At 20.9% G+C, this 13,706-nt stretch overlaps 1 protein-coding gene across 17 annotated transcripts in view; it reads left to right on the top strand.

Annotated features, from left to right (window-relative positions):
* Window positions 1-10,981, top strand: part of LOC129610910 (potassium channel subfamily T member 1) — a 206,411-nt gene extending 195,430 nt beyond the window's left edge. For 14 of the 17 annotated variants that reach the window (XM_055523712.1, XM_055523713.1, XM_055523721.1 and 11 more), the window contains 3 exons: window positions 2,511-2,696; window positions 3,330-3,594; window positions 8,614-10,981. In XM_055523712.1, the coding sequence (XP_055379687.1) occupies window positions 2,511-2,696; window positions 3,330-3,551 (408 nt within the window). In that variant the 3' untranslated portion in view covers window positions 3,552-3,594; window positions 8,614-10,981. Of the gene's footprint in view, window positions 1-435; window positions 555-2,510; window positions 2,697-3,329; window positions 4,128-8,613 lie in introns of those variants that run through there. The other 3 variants (XR_008697111.1, XR_008697110.1, XM_055523710.1) reach the window with 2 other exon arrangements.
* The last annotated feature ends 2,725 nt before the right edge of the window (window positions 10,982-13,706 follow it).

The raw sequence follows: 13,706 nt of genomic DNA, 5'->3' as shown, positions 1-13,706 counted from the left end.
ACCACAATAATTTTTTAATTATACATATTAAATTTTCAATTTTTACATGATTATCTACATTCTATATATTATATATTATTGCATAGTACATACTTTTCTACACAATATATTAAAATTATAAAATAAATATAGAAAATAGAAAAATATCATCAGCATTTTTTAAATAATTAACTTTCTACATTTTACTTATAAATTTAAATTTTTTTTTAATAGAATATTATATTGTTATAGAAAAATTCAAAAAAAAAAATATTTCAATTCTAATACTAAAATTATGGAATAAGATTCATATATAGGTAACTAACAAAGCATCATTCAAAACATTTAAATAAGATTATTAAAAATTTAATATTTTCTTACATATAGTTAAATAAATAAAAAATTATTTAACAATATACATATTTCTTTTCAATTTAATATCTATATTATATACAGGTTGTGGAGTTACAGGAGTATTCAGTTTAAATTCATAGTTTAAACTTTATAATAATAGCAAAAGTTCAAATTCATATTCCTTTTTGGGTTCAAGAATAAAGGGATTTTTATTAAATCAAGTTAGTTATTATATAAGTAAATTATATATTATATATCATAACCATATAAATATACATATATTAATTAATTAATTGAAATTATGTTATATAGTATACGAAGATTTTAATGAAAATAAATAACCATTTAAAATAGCTAGAATTGAAAAGATTAATTTATGAGATGTTTATTAAAATATTTGTCCTATATAATATACATTTATTCTATAAAATTACTTAATATAGGACTGGTGTTCACTTTATAATGATAATTATATAAAATATTTAAAATCGGTCTTTTAATATAGGTAGAATTTTTATAAGAGATTAATATTTGAAAAGAAGAATTGTAATAAGTTAGAATTGTAATAAAATATTGTACTACATTAAAAATTCAAAGCAATTCACATTGCTTTTGAACGATTTTCAAACAATATTGAAAGGACTCAATATTAATTTAACAAATCTATACTATTTTCAAACTGATTATACTGAATATAATAGTTACTTACTATGAAATATTTTTCAATTGTATGATATAATTAGGTGATACCATTTAAAAAATTTCCAACATTGCATAATATGCTTAAGATCAAAATTTAGTGCAGTTCCTCCAATTCTATCGAATTTTATCGAGCTTTAAATAAACAATTTTCATTCAAATTTTTAATTTTACACTTTATAAGATTTTCCAATTTCGAAATTTTTTATACCAATACCCCCCACTCCTTAAATTTACACACAAAATATTAATTCTGTAAAAAACATTTTGAATTGAAAACAATAAGTTTGAGTTTTTTATTTAAACAACCAAACAAATATATTTTGAACTACATAATAGTTTTAAGAATAGAACAAAAGAAAATGTTAAAATGTGACACGTTAAAAACCACCATGATTAAGCTGGATATCAAAATAAATTTCTTAACGATTTTGTTTACGACTTGACTGTATGTATAAAAAAAATTTTTTTTCTATTATCTAGAACCATAAAATAACTTCTATATTTTAAAAAAAAAATCGAAACCTAAATAGTTAACCTAAGCATTATAATTGAATACAACCGCCTTATGTCAATCGTTATGTCTTCTTATCTGAGGAGAAATTAGAATACAAGTACTGCCATTCATTTTTTGTTATTTTCCATTAGATCGGTTTTTAACCATTTTTCATTAGATCGTCTCTAAAACGGCTCTGGGCAAATAATAACTAAAAATATTGAAATTCAAATAACAAAAACTGGACATTCTTAAGTTCCTTAATCTTTTCATTTGTATTTTGAATTTCGACAAAAATTTTTTTTCCGCTTTTAAATATTATATAATTCAAAAAATTGAATTGCATTTCAAATTCAAAATTAAGAGCAATGATATTAATCTTGCAGTGCAATTAAGCTGATATATTTACAAAATATATTGAGAAATTTACAAGAAAGTGCTGACCAAATCCCCTCTTTATTGACCATATATTTTCAATATGTATTCATTATAATTGTTAACTATACTAAGTATTTGAAGTTATTTTATGGTAAACTTCTATAAATAAAGTAATTCTTTCAAATAACTCTGTAAATACACCACAAAAAACATTGAAAGAAAACAAATTTGCACTAACTAAAACAAAAACACAATTCTTATATACTATCTAACAATATTATTAACAAATTTTTTCTTTAAAACAAAGAAAAAACTTTATTGTCTTTGTTTTAAATTTTCTATGTTTTTCTCTGTATATTTAATTATTATTATTATTATAATTTCACTTTAGCTTCTTTGCACTTTTAATTTAAAAATTTTTTCTGTTTCTGTTCCTTGGTTTACTTTTTATTATTTAATTTTTTATTTCCCTACAAACTTCAAACATATCAAAAAAAAAAAAAAATTGAAAACAATTCAACTAACAAACCAACCAACCAATCAACAAACCAACAAACATCTATATGTAAATGGATCAACATTATTAATAAAAATCAACTAACAGATTGATAGTGATATCCTTTTAAGAAGATCTAGTTCATTACGACAGGGCTTACCAAATGTTGGTGTATCTGGACGTCGAAAATCATCATTAGAGGAAATTGGTATCAGTCATTTTACAACACTGATGCAAGCAACAAATCATACAAATCCAATTAAAATAGCATTAAATGGTAGCATAGGATTAGAGGTAAGTTAATTTTATTTTTATTAAAAAAATGTTGTTTTTCTATCGGATTAGATAACATACATATTACGCAATGCCGAATCTTATATATATATATGCAAAGTAAGCATTTGCAATGAGAGCCGTAAAACAGGGGCGTCATTAAAAACTAAAAAAAGCAAAACATATAAAATATTAAAATATTTTTAAATTTTTTCCATTACGTGTTTGCCATTACGTTATTATTTACGGCGACATTAATTTAATAAAATATGTGCTTGTATACAAACATTTAAAAAAAAAACTTAACTTCAGTTTAAGTTTATCTTCAAGTATTAAAATTCTATTAATTATCATGTATTCCGGATGATAAATATGCGTAATTATTGCACATTCAAAACTAGAAACATGTTAAATGTTTTAAATATTTTGATGAACAAAATATATAATGATTTTAAATATGGTGCATTTTAAACAGGTTTATAAATTGTTACAAGAAGAGTAATAACGTTATTTTGATTTTACAAAATTGAATTAATAATTTTATACAATTGACACAAATAAACCTTTTTTGTTTTTTCTCTTTATTTTTTTTTTTTTCTTAATTTCCAAACTTTATATACATTCATATACACAATGTGCATATATATAAAAAAGGTTACTCCACCAGAAGAACCAACACCAATATTAGGTGTACCAGTACCATGTATTGGTGGAGTTAATCCATCTACATTAGGTGGTAGTACATTAGGTGGCTCTGCATTAGGTATAAATACAGTCGATATGGGTGGATCATCAATGCAACAGTTGAATCAACCGGAACAACAATCACAATCAGCCGCTCCATCACCACAACATCTACAAGGAACAATTGTATGATACAACCTAATGTGGGGCCGCAGGCTCCGCTCATCAATATCAAGTAAAAATAAATGGATTTAGTAATCACCCAAGCAAAATACAAGATATTAAAAAATTCAATAGACACAACCTTAATTAACATATAACAGAAAAAAAAACCAAACAAAAAAAAAATAGTAAAACATAATGAAAATATTTTCACTTAAAAAAAACCAATCAAATAAAAAATATTTACATTTAATAATTAATCAGTAGTCAACAAATAATAAAAAAAACAAATTCGAAAAATCATTAAAATCGCAAATATACCACCATTAACTTACAATGCATTATTCTCAATTTAAAATTTTAATACCGCATAAAAGTTCACAACTCACCACAAAAATTTGTATCATAATATTATTGTATTAGGGCTGAATATTTCAACTGTTGCGTGCAAAATAATTTTTATCACAAGAAAAATTCACCAATTTAATCGGAGAATAAAAAAACAAAATGATAACGAAACACAATGATTTAAAGCTTAATGAATAAATTAATTAATTGATTTTTAATTTTTCTATTGCCTATTTTTAATAATAAACGTAATTTTCATAAGAAGCTAAAAAAAAATTTTTCAATAAAATGGAAAATAAATTACTCGTATATATATAGAAATATACTTGAATATTGTAAATAATTAATATTTATCACAATATTTTACAAATAAATATTATTTTTTTATTTGTATTGTTCATTTATATCACTTTAATGTTTAACATTATCGTTTTATTTTATATTTAATTTATTTATTAATTATAAATAAATTTAAATATGTATAATAATAATGTACATATAGGATAATAATAAAAATGAAACAGAAAAATATATCAAATAATAAAGAAAATCATAACATAATACGTTTCTGGAAAACGTATATATACATATATACATATACACACATAGTAATTTAGTTATTATTAATTTAGAAATATAAATTGTAAATAATTTAATAAACAAAAATTTAACATTAAATATAAAAGTTAAAATAATAAGAAAGATTATATACATAAACATATAGGAATAAAATATAATTTATATAATAAAGAAATGTTTTGAGAAATTAGAATTAGCTCTATTGTGAATAAAACTAGATTTATAAAATATAATGTTCAAGTGAAACAAAATCTTACAACAATCTTAATGAAATACCAAAAAATAAATGTAAAAATATTAAAAATCCTAATCGTATATTATAAAAGATCTCCAAAATTTGTTTGTAATTCATTCTAATGTGATTCTTTTTCAAAATTTAATAACATAATTATATGTTCTCGAACAATTCTAACATTTCAAATAAGAAAACATGCTAGTTGCACATATAAAATGTTTACAATATTTAAAAACAAATGGAAATGAGGCATTAGCACTAAGTCTACGAAATTTTTAATTAATTTGAATTGAAATTCTTAATTTAGATATTTAAAAAAATTTTCCTCTAGTAACTTGACTGGCAGGTTTTTTTTTGTTTAAATGAGCTCATATTTCTTATTTATAAAAGAGCAATAACCTAAATATTATTCAACTTTATATTGTTTTATCAACGCACATGTTGTGCAGATTAATTTAAATATAATTATACAACTTGTATTTTGTGCTGTTAATTTCTAGTGTGTTATAATATTATTAAATCAATTCATATTTGATTTAAACAATTGCAATAATGTATAAGAACTACGTCCAATTTTATTTTGTCTAAATATTTAAGAAAATGTTGGTCGCTAAGAACCGGTCTTGGCTAATATATTTGAATATGTACTTAAAATTATTTTTGTGATTTACCAAACATTATGGTAACAATATTTTATTTTATTTTCAGAGCTTACAATATAATATTCAATAGTTTATTATAACAGTTTTCACTTGGACAAAAAAATATTAAATCTAGTTTTAAATTATTATGATATTGTACATAGGAATTCGAAATAAATTTTTAAAACATAAAAATAGAGGTTTGCTTTTTTTTTATACAAATATAACACAATTCATTACAATTTAAAATTATATTTAAATTTCATTGTGGTTGCCATTTTAAATTAAATTTCAATTATTGTTTTTTAATAAAAACCAAGAATCAATTAATTTCAAAGAATACTTTTAATTTTTTTTAATTTATCCTACTTTTCAACACAATATACAAACAAACATAACATGTTGTATATTTGTTTATATCCCAAATTTTAAATATGTGCAATTGTATAATTTTGCCTATTTATTCATAAAATTAAATAGCACAACAAATAATATAAACAAATAAATAAATAAATAGTATTTTTGAAAAAAAAAATTATTTTCTTATATCTGCATTAAAATATGTTCAAACTACAAGAATAATTAAAATTGCCTTTTTTTTATTTTATTTTAAATGAAATTTAATTTACTTTAAAAGTATTATCTATTCAATTCAGAAAGAGTACTTTAACAACAATTTGGACTTAATTAACTTATAATTTAATATTTAACATGCTATGTATATCGTAGAGTTAATTCTTACGATAATATTAAATTCTAACTAAACATTATTAATAAATTATAATTTACAAGTTTCTTAATTTGTTTTATAATTAAATTTGCAATAGAAAATTATCTAAGCTAATGTAAAATTGTGCATATTGTGTTTGGTTATCGTTAAATTTCAATTATAATAAACATGCACATTTTTCTCTACACAACTTCAATACAATTTACGATCTAATAGTTTATTATTCTTATTCCATTAAAAATTGTTATAAATAAAATTTCTAACTTTATTTACATGATTTTATTTTTAAATTGGCAACTCACTTATTGATTTAACAAACAAAAATTCCTTAAATTGTTATTTAAAAATATTTATATTTTTTAATGAAATTTGTATAAAATAATTCATGCGTTTTGGGAACAAAAAAAAAATAAAATACAAAAAAAACTACAATCTAATTTTTTGATAAATAATTGCAATTACAATGGATTTAGTTTCAATTGCAACTTTAATGCAGAAATTAATTTTAAAAAATTTCTTAAAATTCTATTACAAATATAAATAAATATTTTAGAATGATTAAATGTTATATGTAGTATAAAATCATTAAGTATTGAAAAATTTTTAAAGAATTTAATGGAAATTTTAATAGCTAGCCAATAGTTTGTTTCCAATGCTTTTGTTAAACTTTTACGAATATAATATGAAACATAAATCATTTTTCAAAATTCAAAAACAATTGAGATTTTTTAAGATTAAGAAAACTTAACTTCAAAATTTTCATTTTTCGATAACGCTAAAGTTTTAAATAAAAAATATTTTTATTACACCCATGAAAATACGAATTGCATAAGGCATATACAAATAGTATTTTTAAAATTTTTATTTTTCAGCAATTCTGTATAATTCATTAATTTCCAATCTTCATTTCGCGCCTTCTCTTCTACAAATTGAAGTAGTTAGTAGGAAAAATAGGCGAATTCACCCACGCGAATTCCATGCACTAGGCTAACAGCAAGGCCAATTGGCGGCACTCAAATTAACACCTAACAACCACCACATAAACCCTAAACCGGAACAAATTAATCTCCTTGGCAAATCTCAAAAGTCGCGTTAAAAACCCCGCCAACAGGTCCTCCAGTCATAAAAGAAAGCCGGGATGCGCTTTCTCTTCCACATCAAAAACGGCCGAACACAAGTACAATTAAAAAATAACTATTTTCTTATATAAATTTCTTTTTTACATAGAATGTCAATATTTTTGTTACTTCCATAAAATGACCGTCATTTGCTAATATAATATCTGTATATAGAAACAAATTTAGTCCCTCATATTCTGTTAGTCGCATCACTTGAAGTGACAGGATATTTTTGAAAAGAATTTCGTTTTTCTGTACAATTCCGGAATTTATTTTCATTAGAGAATTATAAGACATTTCAAAAACAAGCCATCAAGTCAAAGCAGTGGAATGCTAAACAAAATATGGATGAATAAGTTACTATTAATTTTCCATTAGAATTCTTTAAAATTTCCAACATTAGTTTAAAACACAAATATAGAAAAGTAATCTCAAAAGCAAAAAAAAAAGTGTAAAATTGTAATATAAAAGTAATATAATTATTTTAATAGATCGTTAGAATAATCTTTATGAGCTTAAAAATTTTAATTAATAGTTTTTTTTACAAAAATTTCTACAAAATCTAAAAAAAATTTATTTTGAATCAATAAAATAATTTATAGTTTAATTTAACACAATTATTAAAACAAATCTTTTTTGTATTATAACAAAAAAATTATTTTAACAATAAATAAAAAATAAATAAAAATTCACAATCAATAATTCACCATTTTAGGCAATAATTTAAAATAACAAAATAACAACGAAATTAAATGCAAAAAGGATAATTTTTTTTAATTAATACAAAAAAAATATTAATAATTTTAAAATTTAATTTTCATTTAATATTAAAATACAATTGAAGTGATCGCTCAAAATTTATACATAAATATTTTGCATTTTTTTTTTTAATATTTTAACTAAATTCACATAAGTAGAAATAAAAATTGTAACCTTAGCAAACAACATAATAGCACATTATTCAAATCGACCCTCTGCAAAACTTAGTTTATATACAAGTCAAATAAATAAAAATTATAAAAAACATGAAAACAAATAATTCATCAGTAAGTTTCAAGTGTGACAAAAAATTATTTACTTTGTTTTTTAAAATTCCATTTAAAAATCCATTTCACTTTAAAAATATTGCAATAATCGACATAATTAAAATCTAAAATTTTAATGCTGTAAAGCATTAATCATTAAAATCAATATAATTTTCATATTAACACATTTTGAAAGCATTATACAACCCAGAATAAAAAATTTTCATTTTAATAAAAATTTAATATTAAATTTATGCAATAAACCTTTCTCCTTTAGTAAATATTACAATAAGAGCACGTCCGCCCCCATAAAAATATTCTAATAAAAAAACTTAAACTGCACAGTTAAATAAGTTTAAGACTTATTAAAGAAAGTTTTTTTTTCAAACATTAAAAATAATTTTTTAATTTTATAGGTGAATATAAAAAACTATCTAAGAAATTTGGTGTAAACTAACTTCATAAGTATTATAAAAAAAAATTAAAAATTTATTGTACGCGTATGGCCCTCCACGTAACGAATATTTTAATACACCTATTTTAAAAACAACAAAGACGTAATGAAAAACGCTACAGAAGTTTCTTATTCTTAACAGACTACAAACAAAAGAAGGACTTTCTCAAGAATTCAATCAACACTAATTTGTAAAGTGAATGAATATAAATTTTTTGTCATAGTAATATGGGACCGAATGCAACCAGAATTTGTTAATAACGTTTGTATTTTAATTTGATTCCAATTACTAAATATTATAGCAATTTTTTTTTTCTAATTTTCATTAAAAATAATTTTTATGTTTGAAATTTCATCCAAGAGTCCAAAATTTTAGGTATCTCCTTATCATCCATATAACGTTTGTATTATTGCAATTTTAAAAAATTTTGGTATGTACAAAAATATTTTCCAGTCCAATCACAAGTACATACAAATTTTTTCTCTTTTAACTAAAATTATAGTTACTTAAATTGAACGTTTGATTTTCTATTGGTTCGATGTCAAATTCAAACATAAAAATTTTCTCCTTTTTCGATCACATTAATTGTATTAGCTATATCTACATTTTGTTGCTCCTTTCCATAGCATCAAATTTTAATTTGTTTTGAGATCCAATACCAAAACCTAAAAAATAAAAATAATATAAAAAAAAATTAAATAAATTAAATAATTGCAATATGTTAGGTTAGAAAATAATTTATTAAAAAAAAAATCATATTTACACAAAATCTAAACCAAAAAAAAAATACATTAAATTTGAATCAAACTAATTAAAAAACTATTAATACAAAAATCTAATAAAATAAAATGAATAAATAAATACAAAAATGATTATAAAAAAAATACAAACGCTTTGGTATACTGTGACGCTTTACTAAAATTTATAAAAAAAAAAACACAAAATATATTTTAAAGAAAAAGAATATAAAAGTAAATTAAAGTGAAAGATTCGAATTTGAATTATAAATATGTAAATAAAATTTCAAAATATTTAATATTTATTAAACATATTAAAATAAATTATGTATGTATATATTTTATTTTAAATTCATAATAATATCAGTTTTATTATAGAATTATTTATTATAACAGAATAGTTAATTAACATAAAAAGAAATTGACGCTTAAATTATTATTTTTTTATTAAATTTTCAATTTGTACACTTAAAATTTCTAGAAAATTTTAATTAAAATATTTTTTATTCTATAAAATATATTCTATAAAATATATTATTTATATTAATTATTTCATAAATATATGTAAATATTTAAATTTAAAAATAATTTAAAATGAATAATAAGACCCAAATTTTACGCCTTTACGAAAAAAAATAACATGAAAAATATTTTGGAATACATACAATATTTTTGTTGTTCTATATTATGCATTTTAACTAGATTGCAAATTAAAACTACTTGATTATTTAAAAATATTAATTTTTTAAGAATATTTCATAAATTCTAACAATTATAAATTTTAAATTTCAAATAATATGTAGAATCAGTAGAGCTAAAAACATTGATCAATTTCCTTTACACAACAAAATTCCGATACCAGTTCCATTTAAACGCCATATAAATTTGGAATTTATTTTTGATTTGCTCTCTGAGCTTGATGGCCTGATAGATATATATGGCATTAGAAAATATAGTTATACGTTAAGTACATAAAATTCCATAAAAATTTATTATTTGTCAAAATAAAGTCAGTTATAAGTAGGTAATGTAAGATACTCGAGTTGCCCATACTCACACAAAAGTTTGCCAACGGTTGCTCTACATTATCCTAAATTTTACTTTTTTTTTCGTCATATCTTATCGCATCTTGGGAATAATATTGAAACATCTCTAAATCTAAAGTTTCAAGTAAATTGAAAATTTATGCTATTTTTGTAGGGGAAATTAAAGACCGAAACATTTTGTTTTATACTGGTATTAATTTTAAGGTTATGCAAAATAAAGAAAATAAAACAAAATATTGCAGTGTTATATTCAATAAAAAAAAAAGAATATATTTTATTTAATTATGTGTAAGAGTGCAATATTTTGAATTTTTGCAGTTTAAATCTGAATTTCTTTTCATTAAATTGGTATTAATCGAAATGTTGCTGCAACTGATTCAAGAAAACTATTTATTATTACTATTTCAATATGTCGCGGTATTTAATTAAAATATTTTTTGAGTTTGGGTGATATCGCAAAATATCGCGGTATTAAATTTAACAAGCAACAAACTCTAAAAAAGAAATTCGAAAACTGAACTTAAAAAATTTCGGATAAAAACGGTAATTTTTTAAAATATACCGTTTTACGTAATTTGGGGCAAAATATAGAGAAATATTTTGCGCTTTCAGCTACACGCCTATAGTTAAAAAATTAACAATTTTGAGTAATTGCAGTATCATTCTCAAGATTCGTCATAATAAGGTCAATTTATATTTTATACAACATTATTTATACATAAATTTCTCAACGCACAACTTTACTCACTGTAAATCTGTAAAATTGAAAATTGCAGTTAAATATTTCGAAATTGAATTTAAATTAAATTTGAATTAATTTGGTAATAGCTCAACCATTTCCACCAAATGCATATTAATCCAAATTTATTATTCAATTAGCAACATCTAGCTTTATGTGATAGATTTGGTATCATTTTTTAAGATTATGATGAGTCAAAAATTCATTTTCAAAAATCTTTTCCATGTATTCCAAATACTTTTCTATTTACAATATTAAATCCCAAATACTACCACCAATAACAAAATTATTATTCCTAAATTAAGTTCATAATAACTTTTTATAATAAAATTTTATCCCTACTATTGTATTTCAGGCTGTAATATTTTTATATTAAAAAAAATATAAAAAAAATAATTAAAATTTAAAAAAATAAATTAAATTGATTAAATAAATAAAAAAAAAAATAAATTTATTAAAATAATTTCTATACACTATAAATTTATGTATGTGAAGATTTCGAAATATGGCCTTAGATAAAAATTTATAAAATAATAAAAGAAAAAAAATTATAAATTAAATAGAAAAAGAAATAAAATATTTAAAAAAAAGAAAAGTTTTGTAAATTATTCTCATTGATTTTTTTGTATATAAAAACAGAAAGAATATTAATAATATAAAAAATAATTGTTGCTATAAAAAAAAATTCAGAAAATATTTTAAATTTCGTTAATTTGATTTGAAATCATTTTAAATAAAAGTTACATATATAAGCATACATACATATACACACACAAAAACTGAAAAATTGTCAAACAAAACAAGTGAAATTGTATTTTAATAAAATAAAAAAGAAAGAAACCCTTCACAAAAAAATTAAATAATAAAGGAAAAAAAAAATATATTTTATTTGTTCCTTAAAAAAAAACGAAAGAAAAACATATTTACCAATTTCCATAATATTATTAAGGGGATATAATTAATTTCAGGATTATGCAGGTTTATTGTATAAATATAAAAGTCAGAGTTTTACAATCACTACTCCGAAATACAAAGATTACTCCCATTTATTTTAATAAGTCAGTATTACTAATATTCATTTTATTCATTTAAAATAACTTAAAATAACACATAAGCCCTTATAAAAAAAGTAATAACACCACATACAATACGAACAAAAGATTTTAATTATTTACCAAAAACCTACACACAATTCCAACCAATCGATAGAATAAGAAAATCTTTTAACAAACTTTTATAACCAGAGCTTGTGTAAAAATTACAGAGCATAAAACTATGTAACATGTTTTTTTTAAAATATCACGCCATAAAGGAACGAAACAAAATATAAAAGTTAAATCTGAAATTTCTCCCAAATTTTTTACGTAAAATTATAAATTCAAATGCTGATTATATCAATTATATATTCAGCATAAAATATGTGTTTAAATCAAATCGCTCATTCGCTGCAACAGTAATATAACTAGAAAAATATACATTTTCTAAGTTACTTATACACCAATGTGGAAAAACGCAACTTGTCTAGCTTAAAAATTTTTACTTACAATAATTTATAATAATAATGCTAAAACAGAAGTACGACATATTAACAGAAAATCGATTTCAACTAGATTTTCTCAAATTGTTTCAGCAAACAAGCGAATTATAAATTTAAAACACACTTACAATAAATTCCATGATGACTAAATTGAGACGTTAAACCTTAAAAATAATTATTAAATTATTAATGCTTAACTAATTAAAATTTTTTACTTTTGTAAACCGATTTTTAGTAATTTTGCTATATTAACATTTGTCTATTAATCCAAATTTATTATCAAAAAATAAATAGGCCGTGCCAGATTTCTTTTTAAGGAAATTCCAAAACATTCAAATATTTTTTATAAAAATCCTTCAATCCTCAACAAATGAAGTGATCAATTACAAACCAAACTTCCTATATTTTACAAAAAAACCGTCATATTTATATTTAAAAAAATTAAATAAAAGGTGAAATTAATTTTCCTCTTTTCATTCTAATGAAAAAAAAAATTATTTTTAAGAAAACAAAAAAATTTTATTAAAAAAACAAAACCAATAATAAAAGCTGTATAATTAAATAAAAAAAAAAACAAGTAATTAATATTAAAAGAAACAATGTTTAGGATTAAAACGTTTATTTGATAGAATAACAAAATTTAGTAAAAAAAAATTAAATAAAAGAAAAAAATAATAAATCACAAAGCAAATTTGAACATATACAGACAAAACACTCAGAAAAAACATTAAATGTAAAAAAGAAAAATCATTTTTAACATATAGAAAAAAAAACAAAAAACACCCGAAACACATCACACACCAACACATCTTATACTTAAAATAAAAATCATTTAAATTTAATTAAAAAGAATAAAATAAAAAAGAAAAAAACAAAAAAAAAAGAGTCATTTAAAAAATATTGAAATTTATTTAATCTAGTTAAGAAAAATGTTACGAAAATAAAAATACAAGAAAAAGAAAATAAATTAATAAAAAAAAAGTCAGAGATTTCCT

Source organism: Condylostylus longicornis, unplaced genomic scaffold (genome assembly GCF_029603195.1).
Source record: "Condylostylus longicornis isolate FDR11 unplaced genomic scaffold, ASM2960319v2 ptg000048l, whole genome shotgun sequence".
In the NCBI taxonomy this organism is placed as follows: Eukaryota; Metazoa; Arthropoda; class Insecta; order Diptera; family Dolichopodidae; genus Condylostylus; species Condylostylus longicornis.
Note: the sequence above shows the minus strand (reverse complement) of the source record. Positions and strands in the feature narration are given on the sequence as shown.